General features: G+C 46.8%; 1 protein-coding gene across 6 annotated transcripts in view; it reads left to right on the top strand.

The window, feature by feature from the left end:
* ZFX (zinc finger protein X-linked) overlaps positions 1 to 21,439 on the top strand; it is a 193,349-nt gene that overhangs the window by 24,608 nt on the left and 147,302 nt on the right. For all 6 annotated transcript variants that reach the window (XM_033948097.1, XM_033948099.1, XM_033948096.1 and 3 more), the window contains exon 3: positions 4,129 to 4,665. In XM_033948097.1, coding sequence (XP_033803988.1) covers positions 4,129 to 4,665 — 537 coding nt within the window. The remainder of the gene's footprint in view (positions 1 to 4,128; positions 4,666 to 21,439) is intronic.

Here is a 21,439-nt window from a genome sequence, read left to right as displayed (position 1 = left end):
CTGGAACCTGGAGACCCCTTATGCGGTCCCGGCTATTCCCTCCAAATTGGAGTCCCGTTACCGGATGATCCCAGTCAAGGGGTTTGAAAGTTCTCAGCTTTCTCACCAATTCTTGGTGGTTGAATCTTCCTTGAAGAAATCCAACCCACTGAAGGTATACGCAGCCATCCCTCCAGGTCGGGAGGGCCGTACGATGGACAAGTTTGGTCGCCGTCTTTATCAAAATTCAATGATGGCGAACCATGTCTTCAACTATGTCTTCAACGTTCTCCCAGCTCCGCCTCTATATGTTTCAGGCGGCCTATGACACCTTTGAGTTGTCCTCGAGGGTCACGGCCTTTGCAATCGCCATGCGTCGCCTCGCTTGGCTCAGGATTGTGGATATGGATCCGAATCTCCAGGATCGTCTGGCCAGTCTCCCTTGCATGGGTCATGAGCTATTTAATGATTCTATAGAGGCGGCCACTAAGTGCCTCTCGGAACACGAACGGTCCTTCGCCTCTCTGGTGAGACTTAAGCCGAAGACCCCTCCGTCTCGGCAATACAAAATTGCTCTCCGGAGGTATCCATAGAAATCTACTCCCGGCCTCCCCCGAAGCGGCCTCAACAACAGCAGCAACGTCAACCTAAGGCCCAGTCGACAGCTCCGGTGAAGACTGGGCCATCTTTTTGACAGTTCTGGTCCGAGCCTTCAATCTCCCTTCCTCGTGGAGCCTTCCCCCCTCCCCATCGGGGGTCATCTCCATCATTTCTGTGCTCAGTGGGAAGGACTTACTACCGACAGTTGGGTGCTTTCCATCATCCGGGAGGGGTACTCCCTTCACTTCAGACACATACCCCCAGACCTGCCTCCAAGAGAGTTTCCTTCTGCTCGATCTCAGCTGCCTCTCCATTTGCAGAAAGCTCAGGCCCTTCTTCGCCTTCAAGTGGTTGAGGAGGTTCCCCCGGACCAATGGAACACCGGATTTTATTCCCGGTACTTTCTGGTGCCCAAGAAGACGGGGGATCTGTGTCCAATCCTGGACCTCCGTGCACTGAACAAGTTTCTGGTCAGGGAACAGTTTAGAATGCTCACCCTTCCTACTTTGTAGCCCCTCTTGGACGAGGGGGATGGCTGTGCTCACTGGACCTCAAGGAGGCGTACACGCACATTCCGATACACCTGGCCTCTCGCCGGTATCTGAGATTCCGCGTGGGGATCTCCATCTCCAGTATCGTGTTCTTTCCTTTGGCCTGGCGGCCTCTCTGAGGGTCTTCACGAAATGTCTAGTGGTGGTGGCTGCGGCCCTGTGTCTCCGTGGCCTGCAGGTGTTTCCCTACCTTGACTTCTGGTTGATCAAAGTGTCCTCTCGCCACTAAGTTCTGCGAGCGACGAATCAAACCATCTTGCTCCTTCAGAGCCTCGGCTTCGAGGTGAACTTCCCCAAGTCTCAGGTCTGTCCGTCCCAGTCTCTGGAATTTATCGGAGCGGTCCTGGACACAGCTCGTCTCCGCTCCTTCTTGCCTCGGCCTCGACAGGAGACCCTTGTTTGCTTATGCCGGAGGGTTGCCCATCTGTCTTTGGCCCCAGCTCGGCTCATGATGGTCCTAGGTCACATGGCCTCCACAGTTCACGTGACTGCTTTTGCAGACTTCACCTCTGTATTCCACAATGGACTCTAGCGTCCCAATGGAACCAGGATCGGGACCCTATCTCTCGACTCATTGTCGTGACTCCTTTGTTGAAGCAGTCTCTCTGTTGGTGGATGCTCTCTTCCAATCTTTCCAGAGGTTTTCTGTTTCATGCTCCTCCGCAGAAGGTCCTGACTACGGACTCGTCAGCCTACGCTCAGGGGGCTCATCTGGACGGTCTTTGCACTCAGGGTCTTTGGTCCAGTGCCAACAAAGCAAAATTCTTTCTCGAGGCTACAATGTCGTCTTTTAAATCTTGAAACCAGCCCCGGATAATTTCCACAGGGCTGCCGACACAGCTTGTAGGTCAGGATCCGCTGAAATATCTTCTTCGTTCCCAATCAGGACCAGCGCCATATTGCCAGCCTCATGGCGTGTCTGACTACTGCCCACATAGGCAAAGTCTTTTAAATCGAAAAGCTTCTTTTTGCTCATATGAACTCTGCAGACTCCAGGCTTTCAGGTATAGCTCAAAAAATGAAAATAGTAACACCTTTTAAAATGGATGGTAAAAGATTCCCTCCAGCAAGCGAGGAGCCGCGGGCTTAAGCAGCCATTCGGCTCAATGACGTCACTTCTTCCCCTTTTACCATGTTTTTAAATGTATTTTGTCTCTCCCTGGCCCCTTGTCTGTCTGTCTGTCTTTCTTTTTGTCTGTCTCTCTCCCTGGCCCTCTGCCTATCTCTCTCTGGGCCCCCGAGCAAACCAATATTGCTGCCTGCCCCCCAGCACACCCCTCCCCCCAAAGCAGCCCCTTTTCCCTCTCCCCATCCACTTCCCTGTACAGTAATAGCAGCCGGATGCTTCGCAGCACCTTGAAGGACACCTTCCTGCTGTTGCTCTCACTGCCGCAAGCTGCCACATGCGCCGCGCGCCACAAATGGAACACGGCTTGGAAGCAGAAATCATGGCGGCAGGGATCACACCATGTCAACTGTGCATGCGTGGGTAAGGGTTTTATTATAGAGGATATATAAAATTGTTGAGAAATTGAGATTTAAATAGTACACACGTAAGATGGGGAATCAGTGAAGAGTGCTGCCACACTGTTCACATGCATCAGGGTGGCGTTATGAGAATCCCCAGTGTGAAGAAAAGAATGTTTAGCAGCACTATAGTTTATTTGGAATTGTGATTGTCAGGACCAAATGTTTGCTTGATGGTAAATTTGCAGAGGACACAAAACTATTCATAGTTGTTAAAGCCCTGCAATTTTTCACAGTCCAAGTGCAAGACTCTAGGAAAATGGAAGATTGCAGATGAAATCTAACGTGGACAAATTTAGAAGTTAGCAGATGAAATCTAATGTGGACAAATTCAGAATGATGCACATTGGGAAGAATAATCCAAATCATAGTTACCGGATGCTAGGGTCCACCTTAGATGTCAGCACCCAAGAAAAAGATCTAGGTGTCATTGTAGTCAGTATCCTATGAATTATAAGGAAAGGAATGGAAAATAAGATGAATAAAGTTATAATGCCTCTATTGCTCTATGGTGCAACCTCACCTTGAGTGTTGCATGCAATTCTGATTGCTATAACTCCAAAAAAGATATGGTAGAATTAGAAAAGATTCAAAGAAGGGTAAGCAAAATGGTGAAGTTGGGTGGAACTGCTTTCATATGAGGAAAGGCTAAAGAGGTTAGTGCTCTTCAGTCTGGAAAAGAGGCGGTTGGGGGGCATGATAAAGGGTGTACGTAGAATGGGTAAAAGTCAAAGTACAAAGACTGACTCTGCAGCGTCATGTCAGATCCATGGCCGTGTTGGTAGCACACTTGAGTTCAGGCTCTGTTCAGAAGATTTGGTCTTAAGTCCACACATTCACACCTCATTACTGCCTGGAGCTACATGCTTGACATGACTTCCTGTTTGGTCAGACCTTCCTGCAGAATTTGTTTGGTGTCTGGATTTCAACTCCAGCCTTCTAGGCCCATTTTTCTTCTGTTCCAGGCTAAATGTGCACAGCAATTTGTGTTCATTGGTTCTGGCTGACCTTGCCATTGTAAGTCCCTTTTGTCTCTGCATTATTGTTTTCAGTGAGCCTTCTAGCTAAGGATTCTCTGTTTGTAAGAATGAATGTGCTGTTTTTCCTCGGAGAAAGCAAAGTTACACACCTGTAGCAGGTATTCTCCGAGGATAGCAGGACATGTATCCTTTCATCCCTGCCTCCTCCCCTAGGATTTGAATTCTTTCTGCTATCTTATCATTCAATAGTGTGGCGTGCTTATGCTTGGTAGTAAGGCACTTGGGCATGCACAGTGGGACACTGCTACAGCTAACTTTACTTTAAACTCACTTCTTAGTAACTAGATTTAATTGCAGAAAATGGGACCTGTGCTAAGACTGTACAGCTTAATAGTAAAATAGCAGATCTTAATGGTAACGCACCTTTATAAATATTCTCCTAAGTCCTGTTTAGATTGACCAGTTTTTAATTTTTTTTTCTTATTTTCCAGGTGCTAATGGGGAACCTATTCATGGAGATGAAATTGTTGTGCAAGAAACAGTGTTTGTTTCCGATGTGGTGGATTCTTACAATACTCTACATAACTATGTACCTGAAGACTCGGAATCGATAGTAATACAAGATGTGATTGAAGATGTTATAATAGATGATGCTCAGTGCTCAAATATCATGCAAGAGGATCATGGATCTGAAACAGCCATTATTCCTGAACAGCAAGTACTAGACACTGATGTAACATTGGTACATTGCACTGTTGAGGAAGACCTTTTAGTTTCAGAGACAGTGCCACTACCAGAGCAAGTATTAACAAGTGAGCAAATAGGAGTGTCTGATGTGCGACACGTAAAGCATATGGTTCAAAGTGAAGCTGGTATGATAGAAGCAGCCATTGTTGCAGATGCCTTAGCATCAGATGAATCTTCAGAAGAGATTCCGGTAGCGGATGGTTCTTCAGAAGCTGTGATTGATGCCAGTGGAATCCCAGTGGAGAGCCTGGACGATGAGGAGGACTACCTCATGATTTCTTGTAAGTTTCCTGGAAAAACACTGAAAACCTTGCAATGAGGATTAAGTTAATCACTTGTTTTTCTCTGCAAACCTAGGACAACAATTTTTTGAGTTTAAAGTGCTTGAAACGCATGGACCCTTACAGTGAATTTATTTCACTGTTATTTGCCACATAACAATTTAGAGATAAGAAAGAGAAGTTCATTTGTGGAATACTATTTATAAAAAATCAAATTAGACAATGAAAATTGTTAGGTTATATTTTCTTGAGACTAAACCTTTTGAAAAACAGTCTGGTTATTAAATATAATTAAGAAAAAATGTACAGAGCAATTAAAAAAAAAAAAAGAAAAATCATTTCCCTGAGTAAATTTCAGTTTACTTGGGTGAAAAGGCTTTTTAAAACTTGCCCACCCTCCATGTGGCTAAATGCGTATTTCATTCTATAGGAGGCATAGCTGGCAATACAGGGTTAGAGAAGGAACAAGATACGGACTGAAAAAGAAGGTGCAAATCTCTCTGGGTAATGGTACAAACCAATGGTTAAAAGTAGATTATTCAGAATGATTTAAGTGGGCAGATGAGGCTCCATCCTGCTTAAATCACTTTGAGCCACCCAGCAGCAACTATGCCAGGCAGAGCCACTGAATATCATCTCTGACCTCCCATATTAAAAGTGGGCAAGGCAGAGGTGGCACTGGTGAAGAGTTGTCGATTATGCGGGTGCTGGCAGTATTCAGTGCCAGGATCTGCATAGCTAAGCAGGTAAAGCTCAAAGCTGTCCTAAATTCATTTGCTTAGTTTTGCCAGCCTCAGCACTGAATACAAGCCAGGACCTACATAACTCATTTTTAATTTGTTTGCCCTCTGAGCCCTCTCCTGCATGAAAAAAAACCCTCCTTCTCCCCCAGCTCTCAAGTCTCAACTCCCTCCTTCCTCCTCCTCTCTTGGAACATCTCCCCATATTCACACCCTTCCCCCCTTCTGGTCTAGGTAGGCCCCCCCTAGGCCTTCCTTTGCTCTCTGGTAGTCCAGTGGGGTTGTTGGGGCTGGCTATGCTCAACATTAAAAAAAAAAATGCTGACCACTGCCGGCTGAATATCAGCTGCACCAACTTTTCAACTGCCTGCATAATTTTGAAAATTTCCCATTAATGAATGCCTCCACAGCCTTTAGATTGTAGGCACTTAGTAGTGACTTACAGTATTTTGGGCAAAAAGGGGAAATTGTTTTCAGTTCTTCCCCCTGATCTTGAGAGTGCTTTCTAGTATTATCCCAGGACAAGCAGGCAGCATATTCTCACATGTGGGTGACGTCATCCAAGGAACCTGGATGCCGCACTGCACATGCGTGAGTGCCTTCCTGCCCAGTGCAGGGCACGCCTCTCTTCAGTTTTCAGTTTTCCGCGGAGCCGAGAAGTCCTATTTTGATGCTCTGTGCTAGACTCAGTTCTAACTTCATGCCTTCTCTCACCGTGGCTCGTGTTTATTTGTTTTCAGGGTTGCTGTGTATTTCTTGCACGTTTTATTTTTTAAAAAAGATTTTCTTTTGGTTATGGCGGGGCCTGCCTCGCGGCCTCAGCCGGCAGGTTTCGACTTAGCTGTGGCTATTTTCGCGTTTATGTCCCAGCCAGTCACAGGCTTCAAGAAGTATAGCTGTTGCCAGCGCGCGATCTCCCTCACTGACCCATATCAGTGGTGTATTCAGTGTCTGGGACCTGACCATCATCCAGAGTCATGTGCCCGCTGCGCTACCCTTCAACCTCGTGCCTGCAAACAACATCAAGTTCAGGTGGAAAAACTCTTTGGAGGTATGGATCCATTTGCTCCAGCCTCGACCTCGAATCCGGTCAAGTTTAATCAAGCCATCCTCGTTCGGCGGGTCCTCGTCCTTGAGTAAATCTGCTAAGTCTTCTGATGAGATGCTTGCTTCGCTACCTCCCTCAGGTCAGATACCAGCAGTAATTATCAAGCTACTCAAGAAGCATGTCTCCAAATCGAAGAATCATTCTTTCTCCTCTTCCTCGGAGACTATAGCCACACCAAATGTACCAGATCCTCAAGTCTCGGTGTCACATTTGGAGGCTATGATCCAGACCATCTTGGATCGTCAGTTTGGTAATATGCTCCTACCTCGACTCTGCTTCCTGCAGTCCAGCCTGAGCACTTAGCAATATCACAAGGAGTTGAGTCCTTGGCTGTGCCTCGAGCTGATCTTTCTCACTCTATACAAGGAGTTGAGTCCTTGGGAGTACCTCGAGAGGATTCTACACACTCTATGCAAGGAGTTGAGTCTTTGCGAGTGTCTCATCTGGAGCATAAGCACGCTACTCAAGGAGTTGAATCCTTGTCAGTGCCTCGAGATACCTCAACACCAGGCGTTCAATCTCTTTTGATGTCTCGATCTCCAGCCTCCAGCCCTCTCTCCTCGTATGGCCTTCCCGAGGCATAGGGCAAAGACTCCTCAACTTTCTTCTCAGTGAGACCTATCTGGTTCAAGGTACAGTTTTCCCACATCAGTTGAGGCATTCATCGAGGCATAGATTCTCTTCTCGAGACAAGACTCATCTCTCCAGGCCTTGAGACTTTTCAAGGCCTCCAAACCCAAAGTCAAGGACACCACCTCCAGATACAGCTGCTTCTTCTCCTGCGAGGGATTCTATCCACTCTCTCAGTGAGTGGTCTATACCTGCATATTCAGGCTTCAGGTATCAATATTCCAGAGAAGTTTCACTTTCGTTCTCTGCCTTGCGAGGCACCTTGAGGTCAACTTCTCCTCGAGGTCAACCTTCCTTGGAGCAGATATCTTTTTCTTCTTTCCTACGTCAAATGATTCCAAATACTCTCAAAAGGGTATGTCTTGTCCTTCTGCGGAGTCTCTCAAATTACCCATCAATAGACTTCTTTCTCAAACCTTCAAGAGAAATCTTGAGACACCTTATTCCATTCCTGCTATACCAGGAAAGCTGGAGTCTCGTTGCAGAATGGTCCAGTGCAAGGGCTTTGAGAAATCTCAGTTATCCCATCAGCCCCTTCTTGTGGAATCTTCTTTGAAAAAGACCAATCCTGCCAAAGTTTATGCTACTGTCCCTCCTGGAAGAGAGGGCAAGACCATGGACAAATTTGGTCACCGTTTGGGTGACGGGACAATCACGTGCGAGACACCAGCACGCTGACAATTCGATGCAAGACACAAACGCGCTGCGGGAAAACTTAGTTTTAAAGAGCTCCGACTTTACTGCATAGTGTTTGCACTGCCGTTGGGGGTGTGTGAATATTTCAAATATATTCCTCAACAGTGCAAGGCCAGCCGAAGGGAGACTGTAGGAGCTGTGCCTAGTCCTGAGCACATGGTAGAACAGTCCTGAGCACATGGCAGAACAGTGAGCGGAGCAGAGAGTGTGCTAGCAGGAAGGAGCGGAGAGAGGAGCAGAGAAGGCGGTGCTAGCAGGGGAAGAGGCGAGAGCTAACTCCGCCCACCCCCGACATCACCAGCCAAACTCCCCCCATAAAAGGGGACGAGCCAACGGCGTGCAGCCGTTCGGCACGCGGCGAAGGCGAGCGGCAAAGGCGCTCGCCTTAGCGAGAGCGCCTTTGCGAAGAGCCTTAAGAAGAGCCTAATCTTTACCCTATTCTTTAAACTTTATTCTAAACTTTCACCCTAACCCACAGGCAGACACCCTCTGAAATACCCTAATCTTTCAAACTCTCTCTCTGATCTTTCAATCTCTCACTCTGACTCATGGACAGATATTTCTTCTAACTTTCTAACTTACTCACTATCAGGCAGACCTCAGCTACAACTTGGTTATGGCAGGGAGAACAAGAAACGCCATGTCTGCAATCAAGACCAACTGTCCGGTAACTGGGGGGACCCAGGGGGCGACCACGGTATGCGTGCAGAAGGAGGAGGACCCAAGACTGTGGACAGAGGTCTCCGTGCAGACCGAGATCATCCCCCTCCCCCCCCCTGTTCTCCACAGTCTCTACACAGACAGAGGAGGTTGACCAACTAGACGGAGACATCATGCAGGAACTTAGGAGTCTCAGGGAGGAGGTGAAACGCCTGAGAAGCACCCGAGAGGATGAGGCCTACATTGACGGAGTCGTCCAGGAGCTGTCCCAAATCACCGAGCTGGCCCAAAACATGTCCTCCCTCGAGACACCCAAATCACCAGCTTTGAAACCAACAATTGGGGTACAGGAGATGGCTGGAGACGCTGACTCCTGGCAGCTGGTGACCTCCTCCATGGGCAAACACCGGAGATCCCACCCCCCTCTTTCATCTCTTCACCCTCTACTTCTTTTTCTCACCAACAGGGCAGCTTTACATCCACCCCACAACTCACCCTGAGGAACAGATTCCAGATCCTACAGGTAGAAGATGTCGACAAGGAGCAGGAGGTAGTCCAGTGCACGGCTCCAACTCCAGGGACAACTGATCGGCTCCCCCCAAAGAAGCGCAGAGTAATAGTCATTGGGGACTCTATGCTGAGGGGCACCAAGGGACCAATCTGCAGACCGGATATGCAGTCAAGGGAGGTTTGCTGTCTGCCTGGAGCCAGGGTCCGAGATGTCACCGCCTGTCTTGATAGGCTTCTCAAGAACCAAGATCACTTCCCCATGGTCCTTATCCACATTGGCACAAACGACACTGCTAAGAACACCCCGGAGAACACAACTAGAGACTTTGGAGCCCTGGGTGAGAGGCTGAAGCAGACAGGAGCACAGGTGGTCTTCTCCTCGATCCTCCCAGTTAGAGGCAAAGGAAGTGCCAGGGATGAGCGTATACTGAGGACTAACGAGTGGCTTCAAGGATGGTGCCGGGAAATGAACTTCGGATTCCTGAACCATGGAGAGGCGTTGCAAGGACTTCAGGGACCAGACGGACTCCATCTGACCAGCAGGGGTAAGCACGTCTTTGGACACCGACTAGCCCGCCTGCTTCGTAGGGCTTTAAACTAGGTAAGTCGGGGGAGGGTACCCACTCAGATACAAGTGCAGTAAGGAACGATCCTGATGAGGTGAGTCAAAACTCCGATTCTAAGTCCAAAGTAAGTGCCCCCATTGCAAACAATTCTCTAGGAGTCACACTACCCCAGGTGGGAAACTCCCCACATGGACTTAGCAATCACGGGGTATGGAGGGCTATGTATGTTAATGCACACAGTTTAGGCAATAAGATTCTAGAATTAGAGACCGAAATAATGAATGCCGACCTTGACGTGGTGGCAATATCTGAAACTTGGTTCACAGACTCTCATGGGTGGGATATGGCTATACCGGGATACAACTTATTTTGTCAGGACAGAGAGGGAAAGTCAGGGGGAGGGGTGGCACTATACATTAAAGAAGACATCAAAACTACCAGAATCACAGATGTCAAGTACACCGGGGAATCCCTCTAGGTGAACCTTGCCAGAGGCAGGGAAAAATGCCTGTATCTTGATGTAGTATATAGACCTCCAAGACAACTAGAAGACAAAGACTCCGAATTAATTGAAGACATAGAGAATATCACTCTACAGGGAGACGCTGTTCTGCTAGGGGACTTCAACATGCCTGACGCAGATTGGAGCTCATACTCAGCAACAACCAGCGGCAGCAGGAGACTGTTAACATCCATAAAGGGAGCACGACTCAAACAAATGGTATTGGAACCCACTAGGGCCCAGGCGATCCTGGACCTGGTACTCACCAACAGGGATAGCGTCTCGAAGGTCTCGATAGGAGATACGCTAGCTTCCAGCGACCACAACATGGTGTGGTTCTACCTCAGGAAAGGTTTCCCTAGATCAAACACGAAAACAAAAGTACTCAACTTCCGAGGCACTGACTTCGAACACATGGGAGATTTCGTCCACCGGACACTGCAGAACCAAGCTACGACCGATGATGTGGAAGCTATGTGGTCATCCCTGAAATCTACCATACATGAAACAACAAGCCTCTACATTAAATCAGTATACAAACGGCGGAGAAACAACAAACCCCAATGGTACTCCGCAGAAATCTCGCACCTCGTCAAAGAGAAGAAAAAAAGCATTTATTCCTACAAATGAACGGAGACTAGGGAAGCTAAACTAGAACATAGGGCGAGGTCTGCAGTGGTCAAAACGGCAGTCAGGGAGGCCAAACTTCGAATGGAAGAGACTCTGGCAAAGAACATGAAGAAAGGGGACAAATCCTTCTTCAGATATATTAGTGATAGGAAAAAGAACAAAGACGGGATAGTACGCCTTAGAAAACCAGATGGTAACTGCGCAGAATCAGATTCCGATAAAGCAGAACTACTGAATGAATACTTCTGCTCGGTCTTCACCTGCGAGGCACCGGGGCACGGTCCGCAGTTGAAGGCAAGGCCCAGCGTGGAAGACCCATTTCAGAATTTCGAGTTCACACCTGGCGACGTCTACTACGAACTGGCAAGACTCAAGGTGAACCAAGCCATGGGACCGGACAATCTACACCCAAGGGTGCTCAGTGAGCTGCGTGATGTCCTGGCAGAACCGCTATCAGGACTCTTCAATCTCTCCCTAAGTTCGGGGAGAGTCCCCATAGACTGGAAAACAGCTAACGTCGTTCCACTGCACAAAAAGGGTTGCAGGGTAGAAGCTCACATCAATAATAATAATAATAATAACTTTATTTTTGTATACCGCATTACCATGGAAGTTCTATGCGGATAACAGATGAAGAGACTGTACATTTACAGTGAAGTTACAATTTTTTTTTTTTTGGTATAGCAACATTTACATTTTCAGCGACGCTACATTTACAGTGAAGTTATTTTTCAGCTAGGTTACAAATTGCAGAGAAGTTATATTTGCTGTAAGTTACATATATATAGTATCAAGCAAAAAACAAAAGGAATTGACCCCAAAATATCCACAAAGAAGAAAATCCAGAGAAAACCAAAACCACAGAGTTTTTTTGATTTTCTCTACATATATATAGTATGCAAACTCATGGAAACACTAATCAAACGTAAATTAGACGCAATCTTGGATGAGGAGAATCTACGGGAGCCCAGTCAACACGGATTCACCAAGGGTAGGTCCTGCCAATCCAATCTCATCAGCTTCTTTGACTGGGTAACAAAACAGTTAGACTTGGGAGAATCCGTGAATGTCATATACCTAGACTTCAGCAAAGCTTTCGATAGTGTCCCGCATCGCAGGCTGTTGAGCAAGATGAAATCAATGGGGCTGGGAGAAACACTAACTACATGGGTCAATGACTGGCTGAGTGGCAGACTTCAGAGGGTGGTAGTTAATGGTACCCTCTCTAAAACATCGGAGGTGACCAGTGGAGTACCGCAGGGCTCAGTCTTTGGCCCGCTCCTTTTCAACATATTCATAGAACATAAGAACATAAGAACATAAGCATTACCTCTGCTGGGTCAGACCAGGGGTCCATCGTGCCCGGCAGTCCGCTCCCGCGGCGGCCCCCCAGGTCCATGACCTGAAAGTGTTCCCTACCTAACCTAAAATATCCATACCCTATTCGCTCAATGTCCTGTAAGGTAAACCTCTATCTGTACCCTGTTATCCCCTTCACTTCCAGGAAGTCATCCAGTCTCTTTTTGAACCCCAGAATTGTACTCTGTCTTATCACCTCTCCGGGAAGCGCATTCCAGGTGTCCACCACCCTCTGAGTGAAGAAGAACTTCCTTGTATTCGTTATGAATCTGTCTCCTCTCAGTTTTTCTGAATGACCTCTTGTTTTAGTTGTCCCTGCTAGTCTAAAGAATCTGTCCCTGTCCACCTTCTCTATGCCTTTCATGATTTTATAAGTCTCTATCATGTCCCCTCTCAGTCTCTGCTTCTCCAGGGTAAAGAGCCCCAGCCTGTCTAACCGTTCGGCATATGAAAAGTTCTCCATACCCTTTATCATCCTCATTGCTCTCCTCTGGACCCTCTCAAGTATTGCCATGTGCTTCTTGAGGTATGGCGACCAGTATTGGACGCAGTATTCCAGATGTGGGCGCACCATTGCTCGATACAGTGGCAGGATAACTTCCTTCGTTCTGGTAGTGATACCTTTTTTGATAATGCCCAACATTCTGCTCGCTTTTTTTGAGGCCGCTGCACATTGCGCCACCGGCTTCATTGTGTTATCGACCAATACCCCCAGATCTTTTTCTTGGCTGCCTTTCCCGAGTACCCTCCCTCCCATCGTGTAGCTGTACATGGAGTTCCCCTTCCCTATGTGCAAGACCTTACATTTCTCCACATTGAAGCTCATCTGCCATTTTTTTGCCCACTCACTCATTCAGTTTGTTCAGGTCGCTCTGCAGTTCTTTGCATTCCTCAACAGTTCTGACCCTGCTGGAGAGTTTTGTGTCATCTGCGAACTTGATAACTTCGCACTTCATCCCCGTTTCTAGATCATTAATAAATGTATTGAACAGCAGTGGTCCCAGCACTGACCCTTGCGGAACTCCACTTGTGACCCCTATCCAGTAAGAGTAGTGCCCCTTTATTCCTACCCTTTGTTTCCTGTCCGCCAACCAATTTTTGATCCATCTGTGCACGTCCCCTTCCACCCCGTAACTCTACAGTTTCTTTAGAAGGCGTTCATGGAGCACCTTGTCGAAGGCTTTTTGGAAATCTAGATATACGATGTCTACTTGGTCACCTTGGTCCAATTGCTTACTTATCCCCTCAAAGAAATGCAGTAGATTTGTCTGGCATGATCGGCCTTTACAGAAATCATGCTGGCTTGATCTCATCAGATTATTTTTTTCTATATGCTCATTGATACCTTCCCTGATCAGTGATTCGGCCATCTTCCCCGGAACAGAGGTTAAGCTCACCGGTCTGTAGTTTCCCGGATCGCCTCTCGATCCTTTTTTGAAGATCGGTGTAACATTCGCTATCTTCCAGTCCTCCGGGATTACCCCTGTTCTCAAGGACAGGTTGCAAATATGCTGCAGTAACTCTGCTGTTTCATCTCTGAGCTCTTTCAGTATTCTCGGGTGGATCCCGTCTGGGCCCGGAGCTTTGTCCGTTCTTAATCTATCTATCTGCCTGAGAACGACTTCGAGGCTTACCTCCATGCATGATAATTTCCCCTCTTGATCTCCTCTGAAGATTTTTTCCGGTTCTGGCACACTGGATGTGTCCTCTATTGTAAAGACCGACGAGAAGAACTTGTTTAGCCTACCAGCCACCTCTTTTTCCTCTTTCACCACTCCCTTCCGGTCACCCTCAACCAGGGGCCTCAGCTCCTCCCTCGCTGGCTGTTTCCCATTCACATATCGGAAAAATGGTTTGAAATTTCTTGCTTCCTTGGCCAGTCTCTCCTCATACTCTTTCTTGGCTTTCCTGACTACAGGGGCTTCAAGGTAAGGTAACGTTATTCGCTGACGACGCCAAACTATGCAATATAGTGAGAGATGGCAATTCACCCGATAGTATGACACAGGACCTACATTTGTTGGAGCTTTGGTCCTCGACCTGGCAGCTGGGCTTCAACGCTAAGAAATGCAAGATCATGCACCTCGGCAGCAGAAATCCGTGCAGAACTTACACCTTGAATGGTGAGATCTTAGCTAAAACTTCAACAGAACGAGACTTGGGAGTGATCATCAGCGCAGACATGAAAACTGTTGATTATGTGGAGAAGGCTTTATCTAAGGCAAGACAGTTGTTAGGTAGCATCCGCAGGAGTTTCATCAGCCGGAAGCCTGAAGTCATAATGCCATTATACAGAACCATGGTGCGGCCTTATTTGGAATACTGTGTGCAATTCTGGAGGCCACACTACCGAAAAGATGTGCTGAGAGTAGAGTCGGTGCAACGGATGGCCACCAGAATGGTCTCGGGGCTCAAGGATCTATCGTACAAAGAAAGGCTGAAAAATTTGCAGCTGTACTCACTCGAGGAACGTAGGGAGAGAGGAGACATGATCGAGACGTTTAAGTATATTACCAGCCCTATCGAGATGGAAGAAGAGATTCTCTGTCTCAAAGGACCCTCAGCCACAAGAGGGCATCTGCTCAAACTCAGGGGCGGGAAATTTCATGGCGACACCAGGAAATATTTCTTCACCGAGAGAGTGGTTGATCCTTGGAACGAGCTCCCGGTGCAGGTGATCGAGGCAAACAGCGTGCAAGAATTTAAGAGCAAATGGGATGCCCATGTGGGATCCCTTAGAGGGTTAAGCCAAGGGAACATGTCACCAGGAGTGGGATCCCTAGGATAGTAGACTTGGGGGTTGGTCAGTAGAGTGGGCAGACCTGATGGGCTATGGCCCTTATCTGCCGTCATCTTCTATGTTTCTATCGTCTTCCAGGGTTTCAAGAGACAATCACCACTCTGACTCAACTCCGCATGCATCTCCTTCAATCTTCCTATGATGCATTTGAGCTTTCCTCGAGGGTCGCTGCCTTTTCAGTAGCAATGCGCAAGCTTGCCTGGCTCCGCACTATAGACATGGACCCTAATTTTCAAGATCGTCTGGCCAACATTCCTTGTCAAGGCAATGAACTGTTTGATGACTCCATCGATGCAGCTACTAAATGATTGTCTGAACATGAGAAATCGTTTGCTTCCATCACTCGTCCTAAGCCTAAGCGTTCTACTTCTAAAGGCTTCAGTCCTCTTCCATCTTACCAGCGGCGTTTTCCACAGAGAGCATCTCCTTATACAAGAGCGCCTCCTAAGAAACAATCACAACAGCAGCAGAGGCAGCAGAAACCTCTGACTCCTGCTGTGCCTAAAGCCTCTCAGCCTTCTTGACCATCTAATACAGAGCATAACCTCCATCGTTCTGCCTCTGTCCTCTCCCCTTCCCATTGGAGGTCGTCTTCATAATTTTTACCACCGCTGGCAGATCATTACATCAGATCTCTGGGTGCTGTCCATCATCCCGGAAGGATACTCTCTTCATTTCATCCAGGTTCCTCCAGATCTGCCTCCAAAAGAGTATCCTTCCAATCCATCCCAAACCGCCCTTCTTTTTCAGGAAGCTGAAGCTCTGCTTCGTCTCCGTGCCATCAAGGAGGTTCCTCTGGAACAGCAGAGCAGGGTTTTTTACTCCGGTTACTTCCTAGTTCCGAAGAAGATGGGCAATCTGCAGCCTATTTTGGACCTCAGAGCCCTCAACAAATTTCTTGTCAGAGAGACATTTCAGATGCTGTCTCTGGAATCTTTATACCCCCTTCTAGATCAGAACGATTGGTTATGTTCTCTAGATCTCAAAGAGGCTTACACTCACATTCCCATTCATCCTGCCTCTCGACAATTCCTCAGATTTCGGGTGGGGAATCTGCATTTTCAGTACAGAGTGCTACCTTTCGGCCTGGCTTCATCTCCAAGAGTGTTCACCAAGTGCCTAGTTGTAGTTGCAGCAGCACTATGGAACCATGGCCTCCAAGTATTCCCATACCTGGACGACTGGCTCATCAAGGATTCAACATCTCAAGGGGTTATTGTAGCGACCCAATGGACTACGTGGTTCCTAGAAAGCTTGGGATTTGAAATCAACTTTCCCAAATCCCAGCTACAACCCTCTCAAACTTTGCAGTTCATCGGAGCTGTTCTAGACACTGTCCGATTCAGAGCATTCCTTCCTCAACAAAGTCAGGATGCTCTCATTTATCTCATTTATCTCTGTTATGACATGATGGTTTTTAACTGCGGATAACCCACCGAAACGGGGGGAGAGAAAGGAAGTGTTCACTGCGGGTACGGGGAGAAGGCTATTCACCGCCCCATGGAGCGGTGAATGGCCTTGTCTCTGCAGTGAAGAGAGGGAACGTGCGTGGTCACCAATTGCGCTCCCTCCCTCCATACTGATAGCCGCCCAAGCATCTCCCTCCCTCCTGATCGCCGCCCAAGCATCTCCCTCCCTCCAACCTGATCGCCACCATCGCCTGAGCATCTCCCTCCCTGCCTTACCTTCGTGGCAGGTAATTTCTCTAAATGTGCTTCTTACCAGCAGCCAGAGCATTGAAATCACTTGTGGCTGCCGTAAAGGTCATCTCTGATGTAACCGGAAGTTGCTTCAAAGACAACCTTTCCTGCAGCCACACGCGATTTCAACGCTCTGGCTGCTGGTTGGAAACATATTTAGAAATTGCCTGTCGCGAAGGTAAGGGCAGGGAGGGAGAAAGGGAAGAAAGGTGGGATGGAGAAAACCAGACGCTGAAGGGACCTGGGGAAGGTGGGGTGGAGGAATTGGGGAGAAGACGCTGGGAAATGTGGAAGAGAGAGTAGGGAGAAGACACTGAGAAATGGTGAAGAGAGAGTTGGGAGAAGACGCTGGAAAATGGGGAAGAGAGAGTGGGGTGAAGATGCTGGGAAATGGGGAAGAGAGAGTGGGGAGAAGACGCTGGGAAATGGGGAAGAGAGAGTGGGGAGAAGACGCTGAGAAATGGGGAAGAGTGAGTGGGGAGAAGATGCTGAAGGAAAATGGGGAACAGAGAGTGTGGAAAAGATGCTGAAGGGAAATGGAGATGACAGAGTGGGGAGAAGACGCTGAAGGGAATGGGGAAGAGAGAGTGGGGAGAAGACATTGGAAGGGAAGAAGCAGAGATGCCAAGTTCGATGGAGCTTGGACGCTTGCAGTAATCGCTGTGATAAAGTTCTTAAAATCCAGTCCTGAGTCCCCAAAGGTCCTACCAAGCAAGGTTTCAGGGCCGAAGGCCCCTTCTTCTGGAACCGGATCACAACAGGAATGCCAACACGGGTCGGGGAAAATCTACGAGCTGGCTAGGCTTACCTGTAAGCATTTGCATTGCTCTATTTGAGCAGCGCGTGGGAGCTTACAACCTCACACTGAGGGCACTCACATTCACTCATTTAAATTATTTTGAAAAGTAGTTTGAAAGTGCATTTTTTCATAAGGCTTGTGGTACCTCAGGCAAGCCCTACCCTATTGATATTGCATCTTTTAAGGACCAAGTTTTCCTTTGGGGATTATTTTCAATATAGTGCCTAAATAAGGCATGGGCTCTTTTAATTATAAATATTCACTAAAGTTTCCTTTATGTAAAGTATAGGCGCTTGGGACCTCATTATACTATCCCCAGACTAATGACCTGGTGAAGCATTTTAACCAAACCCTCAAGCAAATGTTGAAGAAGAGTTTCAAGTTTATTAAAAGATTTTTTAAACTGCTTAATCAGGTTTCTAAGCAGTGTACAATATAAAATTTACATAAAAACATATTAAAACTGGGGATACTGGATAAAATCCAGGTGTCATAATAAAGCACTAATAAGATGTATAGACCTACTTCAAACAATAGGAAAATGGGGGAGAACTACAATCATAAAAGAAAAGTGCAACATAAAAGGGAAAATACAATAGGTTGGGATAAAAAGTAATAATTGTGATTTAATTTTTGTCCTTAAGAGGACAGTTGTTGTCCAAAAGCATCCTGGAACAAGAATGTTTTTAGTCTTGCTTTAAATTGTTTTATATCAGATTCACTACGCAAATGGTTAGGCAGTGAATTCCAGAGAGTAGAGACAGTGACGACAAAATTATTGGAGCGCAACGTAGTGATTAATTTTATAGAAGGTATGACGAGAAGATTCTGAGACATTGAACAAAGAGATTTTAAAGTATTATAAGGGATTAAAAGTCTGTTAATGAACTCTGGTTGATTGTTTAATTTTGTTGTAAATGTTAAAAGTAAGATTTTATAACTGATTCTATGTTCGACTGGTAACCAATGTGCACTAATCAGAAGAGGTGAAACGTGATCGTATTTCTTTGCACCACAAATGATCTTAATAGCTGTGATTTGTACAATCTGAAGCCGTCTAATTTCCTTTTTTGTAATGCCCTTATACAGGGCATTACAGTAGTCTATACAAGAAATTACTAGGGAGTGGATCAATGTGTTCAAGGAGGCTGGTTCAAGTAACTTTGCAAGGGAACGTATCATCCTTGTTTCCCTTTGTACTGTTTACCGTCTGAGAAGTGCCCCAGAACTCAGCAGGTTTTCCCCATTCAGACTACTCTATGGCAGAAAGCCCAGGGGAATCCCGAATGTTGTCTGGGAAACCTAGGAGGAGTTATCTAGTCTAGGTCAAGCCTGGTTGACTATATCTTGATGATGCAAGTTCAACTGAAGAAAACAGAGGATGCTACTACTCTCTACCAGAAGAAGAACCAAGAAGGGCAGATCTTTTGAGAAAGAATATTCGAAACACGGCCTGTGAAAGGAAAGGAAAGAAGGAAAGAGGAAAGCTGAGCTAAGAAGAGGACTAGGATTAGTATCCTACAGTTTGTTGGGTTTCCTGATTGTGTGAAGATTTGTTGCTGTTTCTTTTCGTGAACACTATCTTGCACTCCTGTTTCTTTGATTACACTGGTTTTTTGTACACCTGGACTTATGTGGACTTGCTTCTTACATATTTTTTGCTGATTTTTGATTATCACATTTTCATTTGTGCTGCTGCTTCAGTCAGCTTTTGAACTGACTTCAAGTTTTCACTTATGCTGCTGTTTCAACTTTTGTTTTGGAATAATTTCTAGTTTTTTGCATTTTTGCCCTCCATTTTTTCTCTCATGATCATGAAGCCCTTGTCTTTGTTTTATGTTTTGTCTTATATGTGTATATATTAATATTTATGGATTTTATATTTAATGATATGGTGCTATGATGATATTATGACATTGTTATATGAATAAAAATACTTTTGACTATCTTTCTGACATATATTTAAATAGTTTTTGTCTGCTATCAACGGCTGTTTAACTTATATTGTTCATGTGTTTGATCGAACTAAGCTTCAATGCCAAAAAGTGCATTGGCAGCAGAAATCCGTGCAGAACTTACACCCTAAATGGCGAGACCTTAGCTAGGACTGCAGCAGAATGAGACTTAGGAGTGATCATTAGCGAAGACATGAAAACGGCCAATCAAGTGGAGAAAGCTTCATCCAAGGCTAGACAAATGATGGGTTGTATCCGGAGAAGTTTCGTCAGCCGGAAGCTCGAAGTCATAATGCCGTTGTACAGATCCATGGTGAGACCTCATCTGGAATATTGTATACAATTCTGGAGGCCACAATACCAAAAAGATGTGCTGAAAGTTGAATCGGTTCAGCGAATGGCCACTAGGGCGGTCTCGGGACTCAAGGATCTCCAGTATGAGGAAAGGCTGAGTAAATTGCAGCTATACTCACTCGAGGAATGTAGAGAAAGAGGAGACATGATTGAGACGTTCAAATATATCATGGGCCGTATCGAGGTGGAAGATGATATCTTTTTCCTTCAAGGACCCACGGCCACAAGAGGGCATCTGCTGAAAATCAGGGGTGGGAAATTTCATGGCGACATCAGGAAGTATTTCTTCACCGAAAGGGTGGTTGATCATTGGAATGAACTTCCACTGCAGGTGATTGAGGCCAGCAGTGTGCCAGATTTCAAGAGAAAATGGGATAGGCATGTGGGATCTCTTGGGGGAAGAAGTTAGGGGGGGTCATTAGAGTGGGCAGACTTGGTGGGCCGTGGCCCTTTTCTGCTGTCATTTTCTATGTTTCTATGTTAAGAGAAATGGGTAAAACAGAGGGGGAGAAGGACTCTGAAAGCACATGGGGAAGATGGGGGGAGGGGAGAAGGACGCTGAAAGGACATGAGGAAGACGGGGGGGAAGGACGCTGAAAGGACATGGGGAAGACAGAGGGAGGAGAAGGACACTGAAAGCACATGGGGAAGATGGGGGAGAAGGACGCTGAAAGGACATGGGGAGGACGGGGGGAGAAGGACGCTGAAAGCACATGGGGAAGACAGAGGGGGGAGAAGGACCCTGAAAGCACATAGGGAAGACAGAGTGGGGGAGAAAGACGCTGACAGGACATGGGGAAGACTGAAGATGGGGGGAGAAGGACGCTGAAAGCACATGGGGAAGACTGGGGGCGGGGGGAGAAGGATGCTGAAAGGAAATGGGGAAGAGAGAGTAGGGAGAAGATGCTGAAGGGAAATGGGGAAGAGAGAGTGGGGAGAAGACGCTGAAGGGAAATGGGGAAGAGAGAGTGAGGAGAAGATGCTGGCAGGGAAGAAGACAGAGATGCCAGACTATGAAGGGAGCGGAGGGAAGATGATGGGTGCCAGACCAATTTGGAAGGGGGGAGAAAGGGAGAGGCACAGTAACAGAGCAAATGGAAGACACAGATTGAAGAGAGATAGTGGATGGAAGGAATTGAATGAGAACATGAGGAAAGCAGAAACCAGGCAACAAAGGTAGAAAAAAAATTCTATTTAATTATTTATTTATTTTTGCTTCAGGATAAAGTAGTGTATTAGTTGTGTTGATAAAAATTTATAAACAAAGCCCTGCCAGCTGAACATCTCTTTCTCCAGTTCAGCAGCCAGAACCTTGATTTATAAGGATGGAATAAGCTCAATATTGCAGTACTGAGGCTTGTATGGATGCAGCGGGGACGGTGACAAGGCAGTGAATGGGATGGCGGTGAAGGGGACGGATTTTTTCCCCTTGTCATTCTCTAGTGCTCACTTCAAAAGCTTCCCTCTGACTCAGCTTCCTGTTTTCGCTTTTGACTGAGCACTGCGTTGCCGATCTGAAGTTCTGTTAATGCCAGGGGTAGAAGGAGGCCCATTGCCGATCTTAAGTGTCATCACGGGGGGGGGGGGGGGGGGTCAGATCTTGTTGCCAAAATCGGAAAGGTGAGGAAGGGAGAAAGATGGGCCTGTGGTGGATGGAGAGATTGAGAGAAGGGGGCAGATGATGGAAGTGGGGAGAAAGGGGAGAGAGAAGAGGGCAGATGATGTAAGTAGGGAGAGAGAAGAGGGCAGATGATGGGGAAAAAGG

The sequence above is a fragment of the Geotrypetes seraphini genome, chromosome 6 (assembly GCF_902459505.1).
Source record: "Geotrypetes seraphini chromosome 6, aGeoSer1.1, whole genome shotgun sequence".
Taxonomy (NCBI): Eukaryota; Metazoa; Chordata; class Amphibia; order Gymnophiona; family Dermophiidae; genus Geotrypetes; species Geotrypetes seraphini.
This window is presented reverse-complemented; position numbering and strand designations above follow the sequence as displayed.